Source organism: Euleptes europaea, chromosome 18 (genome assembly GCF_029931775.1).
Source record: "Euleptes europaea isolate rEulEur1 chromosome 18, rEulEur1.hap1, whole genome shotgun sequence".
Taxonomy (NCBI): Eukaryota; Metazoa; Chordata; class Lepidosauria; order Squamata; family Sphaerodactylidae; genus Euleptes; species Euleptes europaea.
The window spans coordinates 9176691-9196082 of NC_079329.1; the positions used below are offsets into that span (position 1 = coordinate 9176691).

At 44.9% G+C, this 19392-nt stretch overlaps 1 protein-coding gene across 1 annotated transcript; it reads left to right on the forward strand.

Moving 5' to 3' along the window:
* Nucleotides 1-1621: 1621 nt before the first annotated feature.
* Nucleotides 1622-16621, forward strand: LOC130490386 (interferon-induced very large GTPase 1-like). The gene is made up of 7 exons (XM_056864211.1): nt 1622-1919; nt 4806-5126; nt 5964-6021; nt 7926-8103; nt 9862-9868; nt 10872-10943; nt 11907-16621. The coding sequence occupies exons 1-7, from the start codon at nt 1622-1624 to the stop codon at nt 16619-16621; spliced, it is 5649 nt and encodes a 1882-aa protein (XP_056720189.1).
* The last annotated feature ends 2771 nt before the right edge of the window (nt 16622-19392 follow it).

The following is a 19392-nucleotide window of genomic DNA, read 5'->3' on the forward strand; positions in this document are numbered from 1 at the left end:
CAGGCTCCGCCCCCCCAAACCTCCCACCAATAGCGAAGAGGCACCTGGCCAGCCTAATAGCGGAGCTTTCGGTTTCCCCCTCTTAACTTTCGTTTCCCTCGCTCTCTGCAGCCTGTAGCCGCAGGGGGAAAAGGGGCGAACGGCAAATTATTAGCTGGATCGGAGGGGGTCTCTTTGTTCTTGCAGGGAGCAAAAGGTAGGAGACCGAGATTTAACACCCAGTTTGATTTAGGCTTTTGCAGACGCTGATAATTCGCATGGGGAGGGGGTCTGGTTTCTCTCTGCACGGAAAGGGGGGTTTCTCTTGTCTTCCTGCTCTGAGTGTGCCCTCCACGAGCATCTGGCTGGCCCGAGATCCGACCCAACAAGGCTGCTGGGCTTGTTTTTTTAACTGTGGGCAAAAAACGCATGGGAGGTTTCGCCTTGGGTTTGCCGCTCTCTGAATGCGCATTTCCCCCCATCTGACTTCTCTGAACTCAAAATTAAGCCCCCGTGCAGAGTTTTGAGAATTCAGATGGGGGAAATGTGCATCAAGAGAGCGGCAAAACCACGGCAAAAACCTCCCATGCTTTTTTGCCCTGTGTGTCTGAATTAGCATCTGCGGTGAGTGCATCAGGCTTATTTTCATGCCATGGAGGTAAACAGCATTACCTGGTATTTTCTGCCGATCAGAGTGATGGCAAAGGGACAGCTGGAGGGACCAGTTCAAAAGCTGGTGACCTTTTTCTCCCATGAATTTCTTTTGATTATATCCCCATTCTTTTTATGTGAACAGGAGAGAAATTAAATAAATATGGCTCCCATTGTAATGGGTAGATTGATCCACTCTGGGGTCTCTGAAGTTGCCTCATTATAATGGAAAGAAACTCTGTGGCTTGGGCAGATGCGTTAACAGGCAGATGCAGCTTCTTCCTTTAGAATGGAAATTTAAGGATGTGTAAAGAGGCCCCTGCTGAATTTCCATTCCCCAGGAATCCTGTTCTGTTTCTAACTCCCCCCCCCCAGCTAATTGTTGTGGCTAGATGGGCAAATCAAGGTAGAATCATGGAGTTGGAAGGGACCACCAGGATCATCTAATCCAACCCCCTGCACAATGCAGGAAATTCACAACTACCTCCCCCCCCCCACACACCCCTAGTGACCAGAAGATGGCCAAGATGCCCTCCCTCTCAACATCTGCCTAAGGTCACAGAATCAGCATTGCTGACAGATGGCCATCTAACCTCTTCTTAAAAACATCCAGGAAAGGAGAGCTTACCACCTCCCAAGGAAGCTTGTTCCACTGAGGGACCACTCTAACTGTTAGAAAATTCTTCCTAATGTCTAGACAGATAAAGGTAAAGGATTCCTGACTCTGTGAGAATAGAGAATGTCCACTGTGTCAACTTAAGGTGGTTGTCCATTTAATCAACTTGAAGTTCTTCCATGGGCTTCCTGCATGGCCCACTTTGTGTAGAGAGAGCTCAGAGAAGAGCAGAGGATTTGTTCCCACACTCCTTCAGCTCTCATTTTCTGATTAAACAACGCAAAATATTTAGCACCCCTCTCTAACTTATCTACTTTAAATGGTGTGGGGTTTTTTTTCTTTTCGTTTTTCAAACCCATTTCAGCTCCCTCCACCATGGCTTCCACTGAAAGACCTTCTGACGTCATACAGAAGGCCAGGAGGAAGCTGACCGAAGCTCTTCTTCAAATAGAGCCAGACTTGATCCTGGATGCTGCGGACTCGCATCTGCTCCTCACTCAGGGCGAGTATTGCTCCTTGAGTCGCATGAAGGATCCGCACGGGTTGCTACAAAACCTGATTGACACGGTGCTGGGAAAGGGAGAGTCCGCTCATGAACAGTTCCTAGACTGCTTGGAAAACCTGAGGCATGCCTTCCCCAGCTTGTGCCCAGTATCTGAATATTTGGAACATGGTGAGTCGTGGTTTCTGGCGCTCTGCGTCTGTTCCTCCTCCCCGGAAAACTAAAAGTTGCCAACTGGCTGCTTTGGCAATTGGACTCTATGGCATTGAAGTCCCTCCCCTCCCAAACCCCGCCTTCCTCAGGCTCCGCCCCAAAAACCTCCCACCGGTGGCGAAGAGGGACCTGGCAACCCTATCTCCCACCCAATCCTAACCAGAGCCAACCCTGTTTAGCTTCTGTGATCTGTTAAGATAGGGCTAGCCGGGGGCCATCCAGGTCAGGGCCCTGATTTATTTACATTCAGGGATGTTGGAGGAGGAGGCCCACTGAGGGGGCCGCCATTCTTTGGGGGTCTTCTGGGGGTAGCCGTGCTTTGAGAAGGTGGTGGGAAGCAACCATCAAAGAAAGCAAGAGATACCCCCACATATGGCCTGGTGAGAGATGACTAACCGAAAGAAGGTAACGGGGATTATTTTAATCTGATCAACAAATCAGATTTTCCTGTTCCTTTAAATGTCACAGAGATAAGAACTGTAGGGAGAAGATTTTTTTTAACATATTTGATTTTCTTGTACTCGGATATTGCCATCTCATGCTGTTCAACAGCACTTTTTTCTGCATCCAGTGTAGTATGCTTGAGAAATCCCCCCCCCCCCTGAATTTGGAGTTATTTGGTCTCTGCACCCACGATCGATCATGTATATCGGTGTTTCCAAAACTTTTCAGGCCACCGCCCCCTTGGTTCCACAAACTCAACCCCAGAGCCCCCTACCCTATAAAAAGCATTATTCAAAATAGGGGTTTGCATGACTCGCTAAAGAAGATAATAACAATAAAATTTCAAAACAGTAACAATAAAATTTCAAAACAGCACATCTATTCAAAATAGAATTAAAACTTTTTTAGTTGAAATGTATTCAACAAAACTGATTAACTTGATCCAGCGGTACCAGCTCTTCAAAGTCTGGGGGAAAAATTCTGATAAGTTTCCACCAAATTTGGTGCCATAGCTTGATCTATTGTAAGTTAGTGAACAACACAGTTGAAGGGGCCCACCTCTAACACCCCCCTGCTGCCCCCTTGCCTCTTAGTGCCCCCCTAGGTAATCCCACCGCCCTCCAGGGGGTGGTACTGCCCACTTTGGGAACCACTGATGTATATCAAGCTATAAAGGAGAAGTAGGGAGGACCTGCTTAGTGGAAAATATCTCAAACAAGCACAGTTTTAAGAATTTTCTCCTGCGTCCGCTTTGGCTGAAAGAAATGGGGAGATTCTGATGCTGTTAAAGAGGATCTGACCTGGACAGCCCCAGGCTAGCCTGATCTCAGAAGCTAAGCAGGTCGGTCCTGGTTAGTATTTGGATGGGCAACCTCCAATTACTACCAGGGTTGTAATGCTGAGGGAAACAATGGCAAACCACCTCTGAACGATCCCTGCCTTGAAAACCCTATGCAGACTTGACGGCACAAGTGAAAATTCAGGCCAGAAGACCGTAAACCTTTTGGAGTCCTGTGGTGGCAACAGTGAGATACGCAAAAGGGGATTGAGTGGGACAAAGGCTGGAAAGAGGTGTATTCCTCACCTAGGTCTAGCAACTTGAGACCAACGGTATCAGTCCCTCATTTCCAGTGACAGAACAAGGGTCTTCCAGGATGCTTTATCACAGTGCTGTCTCCACTAAAAGGGGGGAGGGAAAGCCCTTGAGTTTTTGATAGGGAAATTCAAGATGTTAAGGACCTGGATGTTAAGGATCTGGATTTGAGTTTAGTTCTTTTCTTTTCAGGTCCTGTAAACCCCACAAATAAACTTCCTATCTCAAGAAATACTGTGTTCTCAGGGAAAGGAAGTACTGCTGAGAATACAGCTCAGGACCTGGATTCTGGTACACCCCTCACGTTTCCACAGAAAAGAAATATGGATGAGAATCCAGATCCATCTGTCTCCTCAGAGGCAAGAAGGGATGCTGAGAAGCCGGATATGCCTCTGCCCTCCGGAAACCAAAGTGCAGTTAAGAATCTGGATGCCGCTGAGGATGGAAATGGAATGGAGAGACTAGGTACAGCTGGCGCGTGCCCTGAGAAAGGGGACCAGGCCGAGATCCTGAAGACCTCTGTGTCCCCGGAGGCAGGAACCAGGGCCGAGAGCCCAAACATTCCTTTATCCTCCAGGCCAGGAAGCAGCACTGAGATCCTGAGCAGTTCTGAGTCCAAGGGGGAAGACAGTAATGCTGAGAACCTGGGTGCTTCAAGGGGACAAAGTGGAACTAGCAAATGGTCCCCAGCGGGGACAGAAAGAACTGAGAGCTCAAATCATGGTTTGTATCCAAAACAAATGGAGTTGGGGAAGTTCCATCCTTCTGAACTATAGCATGCATTGGCAAAACCTGACTTATGACTTAAAGTTAGGTTTTATTTTATTTTTTATTTTACTTTCTTCCCCAGCGGGGACCCAAATCGGCTTACATCATTCTCCCGTCCTCCATTTTACCCTCACAACAACCCTGTGAGGTAGTTAGGCTGAGTGTGTGCGACTGGCCCAAGGCCACTCAGCAAGCTTCCATGGCCAATTGGGGATTTGAATATGGGTTTCCCAGATCCTAGTTTGACACTTTTAACTACTACTGTGTAAAAGGTTTCTAAAGGTACAAGGTATGCTTCTCCCCACAACACACACACTGCTCTGTCCACACAACCCTCATGGAAAATAGGGAGGTCTCTCTTCTCAGGGCTCCCATCTGTCTTTCCTATTTAACTGCTGCATCTCCAGGCCAGGAAAATCGAAACCACTTGATTTTACTTTATCTCGCACTCAACGTATTCTAATTTAATTGTGAATAGAAGAAACTTTGGATCTCCGGATCAGGATTATTGTTCTTTCCTTTCATGTGATTCTCATCAGGTCCTGTAAATCTCGGGAATGAATCTAAAATCCAAAGTACAGCAGCAAAGCTGATGAGCGGGGCTGAGGAGCGGGGCGCAGCCATGTCTCCAGAGGGGGGCAACGGAGTTGGAAGTCTGGACCCTTCTGTGTCCTCAGAGGAAGAAATGGAAGTGGAGAAGCCAGATGCTAGAATGAGGCCTTCAGGAACAGGAAGCAAGGCTGAGTACCCAGAAATGGCTCTGCCCACCAGCCAAGGAAGTGCAGTGACAAATCAGGATCCCACCGAGGATGGAAATGGAGTACAGAAACCGGGTGCGGCTGCCGGGTGCCCGGGAAAAGGTGAGTGACTTTTGAGTGACAAAAGAGACTTTTGCCATCCCGGAGGCAGCAGGCAGAGCCCAAACACTAGTTTTTTGCCTAGAAAAGAAATTAGAGAAAGAAAACTGATTGATCCTGGAAAAATATCCACGATTCCAGGCACCCCTCCCTGTGTTCAAAGGGGAAGAAAGTAGAGCCAGGAATCTGGAAAATGAATACACTAGAGCCAGTGTGATCCAGAGTTTCACAGGATAGGACTTGCAAACCTGGGTTTAGATCGCTACTTAGCCATGATGCTCAAAGAGTGGCCTTTCAGCCATTACTCCTTCTCAGGCTAACTTTTTAGGAAGGGTGGGATAAAAACGAAACAGTCAGTTCTGGAAGCCAAAATAGGACCCTGCCTCCAGCAACAAAGGAAAGAGCTGTTGCATTGTGTCCTGATAATGGGCCCTAGATGTCCAGACATGTCGGGAAACTCCACCCTTGAAAAGCAACCAGGGAAGCACACTCCACAGGATTTAGTTTGAGCGAGCTTCAGCTTTCCAGTTGCAAATCGCTTTAGTGCTTGTCGGGGCTTCTTGGCATAAAAATCTGAGATTGGGGAATACACACACAGCCTTTCTTTGAGAGTGCTGATCTTGGAAGCAAAGATGTATCTGTTGATCTGTAGAAATTTTGTCTATCATTTGGGTTGAAAATCTGGGTCTGAATTTGCTTTTTGGTGCAAAACCACATACAGCATTGCTAATACCAGGCTACAGATAGCCTGCTGGTATGATGAGCTAGGGAGAATGAATACGGTGGGGGGCCCGTCCCAGACATGCCCGCCCTGCACCTGACCCTTTGTGTAACTCACAGACGATGCAGCAGGTGGCCGTGCAAAGGTTCCTTCTGCACAGTGCATACCTGGGTTCAGGTATCTTGCATGTGTGCAGAGTGTGTAGAAATGTTCCTGAATGTGTGGAAGCTGAGGGGTGGGGCCAGCAGTCACAATCCTGACCCCTGTTGCACACATTCACCCTAGGTGGATACATCTGATGAACAGAGCTAGCAAAATTATGCATGGTATGAAGAGAGTGGACTGGGAGAAGCTTCCCCCCCCCTCATAATAGCAGAATGCGGGGTCATCTGCTGAAGCTGGAGATTGAGAGATTAAAAACAGATAAAAGGAAGTATTTCTTCACACAACTCATAGCTAAATTGTGGAACTCCCTGCCCCAGGATGTGGTGGTGGCTGCCAACTTGGAGGGCTTTAAGAAGGGAGTGGACGTGTTCATGGAGGAGTGGGCTATCCGTGGCCAGTCAAAATGAATATTAGACATAATGCAGACCTATTCTCTACAGTATCCAAGGAGCATGCCTATTACGTGCCATAAGGCAGGATAATGCTACTGCCGTCGTCGTCTTTGTGGGCTTCTTGGAGGCACCTAGTTGGCTGCTGTGTGAACAGGTGGGAGGACTTGATGGGCTTTGGTCTGATCCAGCATGGCTTTTCTTATGTTTTTAAAGCTTATCTTGTTTTTGGTTTCTAGCTACAAAGCAGTGCTCTTTAGCAACAGCAGAGGACCTTGCTGAGCTGCAGATCACTAGAAACATGCCTGAGTCAACAACAGCTGAAGAGAGATCCTATTTAAGGGAGACAGATCAGAACCTGAAAGGAGATGTTTCACCTAGACCTTCCCACCTAGGGTAATGTCTGTGCATAAATGAACCAAACCAGCGTTAAACCCTTGGCAATACAGATGTAACAGTATTCGACAGTCTAGATTTAAGCAGGGCTACTGATCAGTCTTCTTTAGGGTTGCCGGTGAACCTGGTCAAAAACTCAGCCTGGCCTTCTGTGCTTTTAATAGCAGCCAGATGTGCAGAAATCAGCATGCAAAGCTTTTCACAAGATGGAGAAACAGACATGATCACTTGCTGATGTTTGTAGATCAAACTCCAAAAAATTGAGAAAGAGAAGCCAGTAAAAAAGCTAGCAACCGCTTCCTCCCTCTTTCTGTTTTCTTCCTTAACGGCTCTCCCATGCTCCAGTTTCTTGGTACTTTTAAGCCAACTTAGGGCAGCCCCTTAGGGTTTTAAAGTAAAAAGATGTTCATAGGTGGTTTGCCATCACCTGTCTCTGTGTAGCAATTCTGGACTTCCCTGGTGGTCTCCCATTCAAGTACTAACCAGGGCCAACTCTGCTTAGCTTCCAAGGAAGAGATTAGTCTAGCCTAGGCCTTCCATCTTAACATACAGTTGTTGTTTTTTAAAAGCCACATTTGGCTCGAGCCACAGCTTGCAGACACCTGCTTCCAAGTGCATTTGAATGTGTCTGTTGCCAATAGATTGAGCACTGAGGGGTTTACAGTTTGATGCGAATATTCAGAAGAGATGATGCCAGATTGAACCCTTTTAACAGTTTGTCAAGATAACAAATGTATATATATTTCCAGAGCAAATTGCCCTTAAACTTTTTTTATTTTGTAATTTGGCAATAGGAATTTCTGTGAAGGATTGCAGGCTGCTAGAAAGATGCAGGATCACACCCATCAATATGAAACAGTGCCTGTAGCTGGAGAATGTTAAGATCCCAGGCTTGTCCCTGGTTCCTGTGCTTAAAGGGTCTTGGGGTGGAAGGCTCGAAAATGTTTTGGAGGATGGCTGACATTGATCATAGTCCTCAACCTTTTCAGAGTTTGGATCCCCCTTTGGTCCCAACCTGAAAGCTGAGATCCACCCAATGTACCTAGACAGACTGTTGGTCTGACTCAGTATAATTCTTTGAATCCTAAGCAAAGAAATTAAAATTTTGATGCATAAATCTTTCTGCCGCAGGTCAGTGGATTCAGCAAAACTATCTGCCGATGAGATTATATGCAAGGGAAGAAAGCAATTGATCGAAATCGTTCATAAAGACCTAGAACTTGTCCTAGATGACTTAATCTCCCAGTCCATCATCACAGAAGAAGAATATGAGGCGCTTGTCAAGTTAGAAGAGGATTCCAGGAAGCAAGTTAGAAAGTTGCTGATTCTAGTGCAGAAAAAGGGGGAAAGAGCCTGCTGTCAGTTCCTGGAACGCTTAGAAATCGCATATCCAAGTGCAAATCTCACTCTACAATGTTCAGCACGTGGTGAGTTAGCCTTCTTCCTATGTGCTAAGGACAGTTAATGTAACTTTATTCCTTCACACAGCACTCGTGAGGGATAAACAAATATTCACACATTACTGGTCCGCTCCAAGTTTTTTGCAAGTGTCATCAGAATCCTGTCTGGATGAACCTGAGGGTCAGTTGAAAGACTCACCTTCCTCTTTGGACCCCAAATCTTGCATGTGAATCACTACTCCCCTCTGCATAGTGGAAAAAGGCAGAAATGTGGCCACTGGTTTTCTGGAGCAGGTTTTTTTTTTTTTAAAGTAACAGTACAAATATTCCTTCCAGAGTGTCTGTCTAGTGAGGCGCCTGCCCACCGTGCCAATAGTGTTGTAGAGAAAATAGAGTGTTATTTTTTTAAGAGTGTGTGTGTGTTAAGTGCCATCAAGTCACTTCTGACTCATGGCAGCCCTATGAATCAATGTCCTCCAAAACGTCCTATCTTTAACAACCTTGCTCAGGTCTTGCAAATCGAGGGTCATGGCTTCCTTTTTAGAGTCAATCCATCCCTTGTTGGGTCTTCCTCTTTTCCTAGCATGATTGTCTTTTCCAGTGACTCATGTCTTCTCATAATGTGACCATTAGCCTCAGATTAGTCATTTTAGTTTCCAGGGTCAGTTCAGGCTTGATTTGATCTACAACCCACTGATATGTTTTTTTTGACAGTCCATGGTATCTGTAGCACTCTCCTCCAACACCACATTTCAAGGGAATCTACTTTCTTCCTATCAGCTTTCTTCATTGTTCAGCTTTCACATCCATACATAGTAATAGGGAATACAATGGCATGAATTAACCTGATCTTGGTGGCCAGTGACACATCCTTACACTTAAGAATCTTTTCTAGCTCCTTCATGGCTGCCCTTCCCAGTCTCAATCTCCTTCTGATTTCTTGGCTGCTGTCTCCCTTTTGGTTGATGATGGAACCAAGGAATAAAAAGTCTTGAACGATTTCAATTTCCTCATTGTCAACCTTAAGAGCCAGCGTGGTGTAGTGATTAAAAGCGGTGGTTTGGAGCAGTGGACTCTGATCTAGAGAACTGGGTTTGATTCCCCATTCCTCCACATGAGCTGCGGAAGCTAATATAGTGAACTGGATTTGTTTCCCCACTCCTACACATGAAGCCAGCTGGGTGACCTTGGGCTAGTCACACTCTCTCAGCCCCACCTACCTCATAGGGTGTCCATTATGGGGAAGGGTAGCTGATTATAAGCCAGTTTGATTCTTCCTTAAGTGGTAGAGAAAGTCGCCATATAAAAACCAACTCCAACTCCTCCTCCTCCCCTGTAGTCATTACTTTTGCCTTGATGTTCAGCTGTAGTCCTGCTTTGGCACTTTCTCCTTTAATTTTCAGCAGTAGTCATTTCACGTCTTCACTATTTCCTGCCAGTAATGTAGTATAATCGGCATATCTCAAATTGTTAATGTTCCTTCCCCCAATTTTCACTCCGTCATCGTCTAAATCTAATCCAGTTTTCCTAATGATATGTTCTGCATACAGACTGAAGAGACAGGGAGATAAAATACATCCTTGTCTAACACCTTTGCCAATTGTAAACCATTCTGTTTCTCCATATTCTTTCCTCTGTTTCTCCATATTCTGTGGCCTCTTGTCTAGAGTACAGGTAGCTCATCAAAACAGTCAGATGTTCTGGCACACCCATTTCCTTTAAAATCAACCATAGCTTTTTATGATCCACACAATCAAAAGCTTTGATGTAATCTATGAAACACAAGCTGATTTTCTTCTGAAATTCTCTCATATGCTTCAGTAACTGATGTAAATTTGCAATATGATCTCTAGTGCCTCTTCCTTTTCTGAATCCACTTGAACTTCAGGCATTTCTTGTTCCATATATGTCTTTGTTGTACGAATTTGAGCATCACTTTACTTGCGTGTGAAATTTATGCGATGGTCCAATAGTTGCTGCAGTCTTTGACATCTCCTTGAGAATTGGAATGTAAATTGATGGTTTCCAGTCTGGGACATTGTTTTGTTTTCCATATTTGTTGGCATATTCTTGTCAAGATTTTGATGGACTCCATTTCTGTGGCCTGGAACAGCTGTATTGATATCCCATCTGCTCCTGGTGATTTGTTTCTCCCAATTGCTCTCAGTGCAGCTTTCACTTCACTTTCTAAAACTGTGGGTTCTTCTTCAAAAGATTCTTCTTGGAAGGAATCTATAATCCTTTCATCTCTTCTGTATAATTCTTCATGTATTGTTCCCACCTTTTCTTTATTTTGTCTAGTTCAGTTAATGTATTTCCATGTTGATCATTCATTTAATCATTTTTTTAATTAGGGCAAGTTTATGTCACATTGCAGTGGGTTTGGGGGGGCAGAGTCTGCTATATCTTTGCAGACCTGCTGTGGGGACAGAAATCTACAGAAAAGGTGCCTTTACTGAGAAGGCCCTATCCTTAATGGCTGCCTACTTTATTACCACAGGATCTCTAGGATATAAGCTCCATAAGGGGCTTCTTCGGAGAGCAAGTGGTTCTTATTTTGAAATCTGTTTGGCATACGTGTACATTCAAGATTTGTGATCTAAGAGTACATTTTCAGGAGTGACTATACCACTGTGATTTTTCAACTGGGCAGTTTCATGTGAATTTGTGTTTCTAGGCTGCTCAAGTCTGAAGCAAAGCACTGAAGTTCAACAAGAAGCAGTGCAAGAGGAGAAACGCTCTGCCGAAGGTATCTTCTTGTCCATAGCCCACCTAAAACTTTTGTTAATATTATCTCCCATCCATCTTACATGGATCATCAAGGGGCATCCCCAGATAGCATTTTATCCCAGCAGGACTGTCTTGAGGTACTTCGCTGCCCAGGCAGATCCTGGGTGACGTGGGTCAGGGAACACCATGTACTCATCGCCCCCTTCTGCTCTGCAACTAGAGTATCTCTTGGACTGGGTTCAGGCAGGGCAGTTCTGGGAGGAGACGGTGGCCACCAGTGACACCCGTCACTTGCTCCTTTTGGCACCCCAAGCGGCCCCTCGGACCATCCTGACAGCCAGTTGTTTCCCAGGATCAGACCTGCTTTTCTGCAGACACGAAACCAGCTCAGGTGCTTTCTGCCCATGTAGTTTGTGTTCAATGTGTGTAGTTTGTGTTCAATTAAACTAGCTCGGAGTAAAGACTTGTTTAACTTTTGGTTGGTCACCAATGTGATGTTACCCTAATCAGTGGAGTACAAGGCAAGAGAAGCGTGATGTAAATCAGTTTCGTATAAAATCTATAATAGTTATGTTAGAATGTATCCAAAAATTACAGATGTTTGACATCTTCAGAACTCCCCCCCCCCCAATCATTTTTTTTAAAGAATGGCTTGTTAGTCCTAATGTTTATAGAAAAGAGGCTGATAAACACACTCTTCCTTTCTTCCTGGGCATTGCAAATTGAGAAACTGATGCACAGGAACAAAATAGCTTTTGCAAAACCAAGCAAACATATTTGCAAATGTTCTCACTGTATGTAATAAATTATAACTGCAGAGTCTGGAATTTCTCACAAAAGCTATGCACAGCTTTGGTTCTATGTGTCTCTTAAAGGAGGCTCTTATTTTTTACTTAATGGACCAGGACCCTTGGAATTTTGTCCCCTTAGCCCCTCTTATGTGATATAAAAATAATAATGCTTCTACAATCTCCTCCTTTAGAAAGAAGAAAAGCACTTAAGAACATTCTCACAAAGTTGAAGTTGGAGAAGAATCAAAGGAAGAAATTTTCCCTGCAAGAAGTCCTGAAAATCAGCTCGGAGAGTCTCAAGGAATGCACTCCCTGTACAATAGAAGAATTGCCAAGGCATTTTCTGAGGAAGGTCTTGGCTTTGAATGTAACAGCCAGGAGCACAAGCCTTGAGATGGAGACATCTGGTGATCAAAGGGGAAAGGAGGAGAAAAAGAAGATTGATGAGAGTATCTTTCTCAGTATCAAGATGGATGAAAGAGATTCTGTGAACCCCCTTGATGTCCTTTGTGCCGTTCTGCTCTGTTCAGACAGTATCCTCCAGCAGGAGATCCTTTCCAAAATGTCCATGTGCCAGTTTGCCCTGCCTTTACTTCTGCCTCCTTTAGAGACGTCCAAATGCACCTTGATGCTCTGGGCCATGAGAGACATTGTGAAAAAATGGAGGCCCCATTCCCTGGCTGACAGCAGGGGCTTTAGAGAGGAGAGCCTGGTGCTCACGCCCATGCCGACCATCTCCTTCGTGCGGATGGGGAGTCTGACATTCTCCAAGTCCAAACTCCTGAATGAGTTTCTCAGTCCCTCCCAGCAGCACTATGATTTCTTTCTACACCGAGACATGGAGGGTGGAAACGTCCCTCGAGAGATCACTGATGGACTTGTAGAGATAGCCTGGTATTTCCCAGGAGGACAGAAGAGTTCAGATCTCTTCGCAGAACCAGTAGCAGTTGCAAATCTCCATGGAGACATTGAGTCACACTGGGTGCAGTTCAGCTTTTTATCAGAGGTTTCTTCAGCTGTGTTTATATTTGTTGAATGTATTGGAGAAAGAGAATATACCCTCTTGTCATCACTGAAGGAATCGGCAGCTGAGTACTACTTTATTTTGGAGTATCATGGCGGAAACTTCAGTGAAACTCTTGATTTCTTAAAGGACTTGGCCCCAGTGCTTAAGCTCAGCAGTTCACATATACTAGCAAAACCTGCCAATAGTAATACAGCCAAATCTGTGGAACAGCTACGATCTACTGTTGGAAGAATAATCAGTGCTCATCCCAAGAGTGTGAGCATTGATAGCATGGCTGCTGTGGCTCGTGAGCTTTCGATCCAGGTAGATGAAGACTGCCAAGAATGTCAGGATGCTCGTTACTGTGCTTTAGAAATCACAGGAGATGTACAAGATGTAGCAAAGTACAAGAAAGAAATGCTGAAACTCCAAGGTGATCTCTGGAGAAACCTGGCAAGAGTGGAGAAAGAACTGTGCAGAATGGAAAGACAAGGGGATACGCCTTCAGAAGAGTATAGATCTGAACTGAAAGGCAAATTGATGCTTCTGCGTCAACAGCAAAACAAGTGCGACCTCACCATGGGTTTGATAAATTTCATCCATGGCATCCAACCTTCACAGTTAGCAAAAAAGCATTACTTCTTAAAATGGATGAAGTTTAACCTGGATTATGTTGCTAGGGTGACACTTTCTAAGTTACGGGCTGAGTATAAAGAGAAATGCACGTTGTTAGGAGACGATGGTCAGAAGGTCACAGAAATAGACCAATTGATTTCTTCTTCCTCTTTGGGTATTGAGCACTTCATGAGAGAGCTGGGTCAATTTTATGAGGCAGAATGTTTGATGGTTAGAGAAGGCAAATTATCTAAAAACAGAAGGCAGTTTCTTGATTTTCCAAGCATTGCGGCTGATTTGATGCTGGAAGGGTTTCCTCTAGAGCTGATAGATGGAGATGCATCCAATATTCCCCTGCAGTGGATTACTGATGTTCTGACTCTGCTGAACAGCAAGCTGAGAAGTCGATCCAAACTGTTTGTGATAACTGTGCTGGGGGTGCAGAGCACTGGGAAATCCACCCTTCTCAACACCATGTTTGGGCTGCAGTTTGCCGTCAGCAGCGGCCGATGTACCCGAGGGGCCTTCATGACTCTTCTGAAGGTCCGAGAGGACTTGATTCCAGAGCTGGGCTGTGATTTCATCCTGGTGATTGACACAGAAGGCTTAAAAGCTCCTGAACTGGCCAAACTGGAAGACAGCTATCAACATGACAATGAGCTGGCCACTCTGGTGATTGGGCTGAGCGACATAACACTAGTGAACATGGCCATGGAGAATGCTACCGAAATGAAGGACATCCTGCAAATCGTGACTCACGCCTTCCTCAGGATGGAGAGGATTGGGCAAAGACCCAACTGCCAGTTTGTTCATCAGAATGTCAGTGATGTTTCTGCGCATGACCAAAATATGAGGGACAGAAAGCATCTTTTGGAACAACTCAATGAAATGACCCATGCTGCAGCAATAATGGAAAAGCTAGACAGGGATATCAGATTTTCAGACATCATGGATTATGACCCAGAAATCCACAACTGGTACATTCCAGGCCTGTGGCACGGAGTCCCACCTATGGCTTCGGTTAATAGAGGGTACAGTGAAAAGGTCTTTGAGTTAAAGAAGTACCTATTTGAATTCTTAAGGGAGCGTTCAGTTAAAAAGAGACCCAAAGACATCCCTCAATTTATTGAGTGGATTAAGAGCCTGTGGAATGCCGTGAAACATGAGAACTTCATCTTCAGCTTCCGAAACAGCCTCATAGCAGAAGCTTATAACCAGCTATCCACAAAATACTCTGAATGGGACTGGGGTTTCCGCAGAGAGATGCATCTCTGGGTATCTGAGCAAGAAACCTTGATCCAGAATTCTTCTGCTGATGAGCTTGACTGCCGGGACTGGCAACATGAGCTTCAACAGGAACTATTATGTGGAGAACAACAGATTTTGGAGAATCTGTACAAATACTTTGAAAGCGGAGGATCGAATCTGCATCTGGTGGAAAAGTACAGAGAAGATTTTGTCAGGAACACCAATAGCCTCAAGCACGAACTGGAAAGTTATTCTTATAACAAATGCAATGATGCCATTCACATTAAAAAGGGCTGTCAAAAGATCGATACTTTTCAAACTGAATACTTGAAAGCAATTGAAGGAAAAGTTGACAGGCTTCTTGAAAAATGCAGGAAAGAAAAGAATAAGCTAGATCATCACATGCTAGAAAGAGAGTTTGAAAGTATGTGGAAAGAAACCTTGTCAGAAATATCACCAGTGCATCTAGAGAATCGGCAAATATATTCAGATATTGAATTGTGTTTGAGGAAGAACTTCTCCCGTCGTGGAAGCTCCATCAACCTGAATCTACAAAAAGCAAAATCTTTGTTAAACTACAGGATGAACAGTTTTCAGATGAAATCAGGGTACATAAAGCCATCAGTCTGGGAACGTGTGAAGAGCCTGTTTTCTGAACAGGACCATTTGTGTAAAGCTGAAGAACTTGCTAAGTCGTTGATGTCCGAATGCATGCAGTACATTAATGAAAAGGCCAGTTCCAGAGGAGATTATGATGAAACCTATTGTGTTGAACTTCTGCATATGATCAGTGAAAAGCTTCAGCAAGAGGAGGTTAAAAACCTTCATACGTCACCTTCCTTTGAAGTGGATCTGAAGCTTCACATTTTGGGAGAAGCAGCTCATTCATTTCAGAAGATGCATGAAGATTTCATTAAGGAAAACGATCCCGGTGTACGCCTGGAGAAACTGAAACCTCAGTATTTCTCCACTTTCACAGATCTTTACCTGGAAAAGGATGCCCATCAAACCAGGGCTAAGAATTTCTGTGACCGGTGCCTCCATCCTGCCCTGGTAGATTATGTCAACAAAAGACTTGGGATTGAAATAGTGGATGACATTCTCACCAGCACACAGTCCATTGGATATGCCAGTCGGAGCTTCTTTCAGTTTACAGTCCTGAAGGAGCTGTTGGAAGAGAGAAATGTCAATAACTATGTGAAATATAGCAGATCTTATGAAGAGTTTGTCAAGAGCTGGATTTGGAGACAAGTATTAGACCATTATAGAAAAAAGGGGGATCTGAAGAACCTGGAGAATGAGATTCTCTCGGCAATAGTAAAGAAAATTAGGGAAGTTCTGAAGAACCTGATGCATAAAGGTGTTGAAAAGCTATCAGAATTTTTGGAAATGTTTAGCAAAGAAATGCAGAAGGAGCTGGTTATGTCTAAGGACAGCCTGGTGGGAATACAATTTAAGAACATGTCTAATCCCAGCCAATTTGTTGCGTGTGTTGAAAATTTTCTTCCTGATTTGCAAAAGCATATATTATTTGAGTTTGATGCCCTTGATCTTGAATCCAAGCTCTCCAAACTGCCCGTGAGGCCCCAGGATGAGATCTTCAAGCGAGTGTTCGGCTGCGGGAAGCAGTGCCCTTTCTGCGGAGTGCCCTGTGAGGCTGGTGGGAATGCTCATAAGGAGCATTTTGCAGCTGTCCATCGGCCCGAAGGCCTGGGAAGATTTAGATGGGAACACACAGAAAAGCTTATTTATGAACTGTGCTCCACTTCCGTGGTTTCCCAGTGCAGATTCAGAAATGCAAAAACAAAATGGGAATGGCATCCGTACAAAGATTACCGAGACTATTATCCTGACTGGCTCATCCAGCCAGATCCCAGCATCAATGCTTCTGATTACTGGAAGTTTGTTTTTAAAGAATTCAATCATGATTTTGCAAATTGCTACAATGCTAATCCAGCAGACCTGCCAGAGGACTGGAAAAATATTACCCAGGAACAGGCACTGGAGGCTTTAAAGGAAACCTATAATATGAAGTAAGCACCACTATCTTGAAAGAGTTTGGGCAGTTCATGATCATATAGTACACATAACATAGTTTATTACGAAATTATCAGGTAGTAACTTGGGTTTACTAATAATGCTAAAGAGGGTAGTTATGACGTTAAAGATGGTAATTATTAAGTCTTTGGATTTAAACGTGAACAATTTTATGGATAGTAGTAATTTCAGCGCAATTCACTTATTTGTCGGGTTTTTATATTCTGTCTTTCATATTCTTTTTGTATTAGTGTCTTTGTATTTGGTGTGCTTTTTTCTGTATCTTTTTGTATCGATTGTCATATTATAAAATTATATATAAATAAAAATTTAAAACTGTCCTACACCAAATTCATGGTAAGTCAGCACCCAAATACCCATTCTTTGTTCTCTAGAATTATGTATGGGCTCTGGTAAAGTCTGGTTGATATATGCATAGGATGTAAATTTGACTCATTTGCCAAGTGCCCCCCTTTTAAGGACTTGGAAGCGAAATCTAGGATTTAATCTGCAGGGCAGGGGAAGCAGTATTTAAACATACCTCTTCCGCTGGCTGTGAGAAGCCATTGAATCTGAACAGGATGGGTTTCCTGAAGTCCCAAATGGGGTTCTGTGTGCTCCCTAAGACTGGTAGATCACCTCGTGGGGTGACTAAAGAATCACCAATCCACTCCAATAGCCCTACCGTGATTAAGGCAGCTGATATTTGGGTCCCATTCAGGTGGCAAGATGGGGGGACAGATCTGAACTGTGGGGTGGGAACTTCTGGGGCAGTCTTAACTGAAGAAACAATAGTTAAGGAAATTAAAGAGTGACAGTGTTCTTCCAATACCCCAGTGCACTGTGACTGCTGTTCTCTAGCAGAGGAGGTGCAGTTTGAATTTTCTGCCTCAGGCATCAACATGGCTTGGCCTGGACCTTACTTCGCCTCAACTTCAGGGAGAGTGAGATCTTCCAAGTAGGAATGGCAGCCTCCAGAAGGGACCTGGGGATCCCCCGGAATTACAGCTCATCTCCAGACGACAGAGATCAGCTCCCCTGGAGAAAATGGATGCTTTGGAGGGTGGACTCTATGGCATTGTACCCCACTGAGGTCCCTGTCCTCCCCAGGCTCCATCCCTAAATGTCCAGGAGATCCCCAACCTGGATCTGGCCACCCTACCCCTCCATCGCCTGACAGTGACCAGGGGAGGCCTGGCAACCCTACTTCCAAAGGAAGGGATTCCTGCTTTTGCCAGTCATAATGTCAGGAGCAGGCCTGTTCTCTACACTTCTCGGCTTTCTGGGTTGTTTTGGGTTTATCGCAGCTGCTCTGCTTTGCCCGTCTCAGCCAAGGATTGTTTATCTAACGGACATTCCTTCTGGCTCCTCTCCCGTGGGAGAAGGGGTTACCATGCCAACCTACGCTATCTGATATGTCAATATATGCTACTGAATAAATCCTGCCAACCATTCCTGGCTTAATTTTGTATGCAAGCTCTGTTTACCTGCCTGATTTCCAATAAAGTCAACTTACCTTAGGATCACCTGCCTGGGCTGTTGCTTTTGGGGATTCTACGGGGCAAGAGCTTACACATTGCTATGCAGTCTCAATTCCCTACTTAGCATTTGAATAACTATATATTGGTCATGTCTAGTTTGGGTCCCAGATACATTCGTATTTAGATGTGAGGTGACTAAACCTATTTCCTGTTCAGATCTCTGAGGAGAAGCCATATAACTGATGACACTTTCCCTTAAACATGTTATTTTATTTATCTCAGAAGGTTTAGAATTTAGGGGCCAGGGAGCCATAAGTCTCAGTGCATGGGCAGTTAGTAAAGTTGTTCTTGTGTAGTACCAACTCGTACGAGCTACCCACCTTCAGCCTAGGGTTGCCAGCCTCCAGGTACCAACTGGACTATTACAACTGATCTCCAGCCGGTAGAGATCAGTTCACCTGGAGAAAATGGCCACTTTGGCAATTGGACTCTATGGCGTTGAAATCCCTCCCCTCCCTAAACCCCACTCTCCCCAGGCTCTGCCCCAAAACCTTTTGCTGGTGGTGAAGAGGGACCTGGAAACCCTAGTTTGGCCTGCTGCAGGACAGAGAAGACCTGAGGGCACTGCTAATTTCCAGATATGTGATGGTTTCATGTTTGCGACTATCAAGTTTAGGGCTGCCAATCTCCAGGTGGTGGCTAGAGATCTCCCGCTATTACAGCTGACCTCCAGGTGACAGCGATCAGTTCAGCTGGAGAAAATGGCTGCTTTGGAAGGTGGACTATGTCATTATTCTCCATTGAAGTCCCTCCCCTCCACAAACCCCACCCTTCTCAGTCTCCACCCTTCAAATCAACAGGTATTTCCCAAACAGCAGCTGGCAACCTTAATCAAGTTACACCTAGGGTTGCCAACCTCCAGGTACTAGCTGGAGATCTCCTGCTATTACAGCTGATCTCCAACTGATAGAGATCAGCTCCCCTGGAGAAAATGGCCACTTTGGCAATTGGACTCTGGCATTGAAAGTCCCCAAACCCCAACCTCTTTAGACTCCACCCCAAAAACCTGCCGATGGCAAAGAGGGACCTGGCAGCCCTAGTTATACCCCAGCATATAAGATGGAGAGGCACACGCTTTTTTTTAGAAGAAGCTGAACATAAGAAAGGCCCTGCTGGATCAGACCAAGGCCCACCAAGTCCAGCAGTCTGTTCACACAATGGCCAACCAGGTGTTTTTGTTTTCATGTCCTCTATCATGTCTCCAATTTGGCAAATGTGCTACTTTTTCAA

Bases quoted from the DNA above. Each gene is read 5' to 3' on its own strand.
- LOC130490386 (XM_056864211.1), top strand. From the start codon at position 1,622: ATGGCTTCCACTGAAAGACCTTCTGACGTCATACAGAAGGCCAGGAGG. The intron at 6,022-7,925 runs GTATCTTGCATG...TTTCTGCCGCAG, and splicing joins CAGTGCATACCTGGGTTCAG to GTCAGTGGATTCAGCAAAAC. The intron at 10,944-11,906 runs GTATCTTCTTGT...CTCCTCCTTTAG, and splicing joins GGAGAAACGCTCTGCCGAAG to AAAGAAGAAAAGCACTTAAG.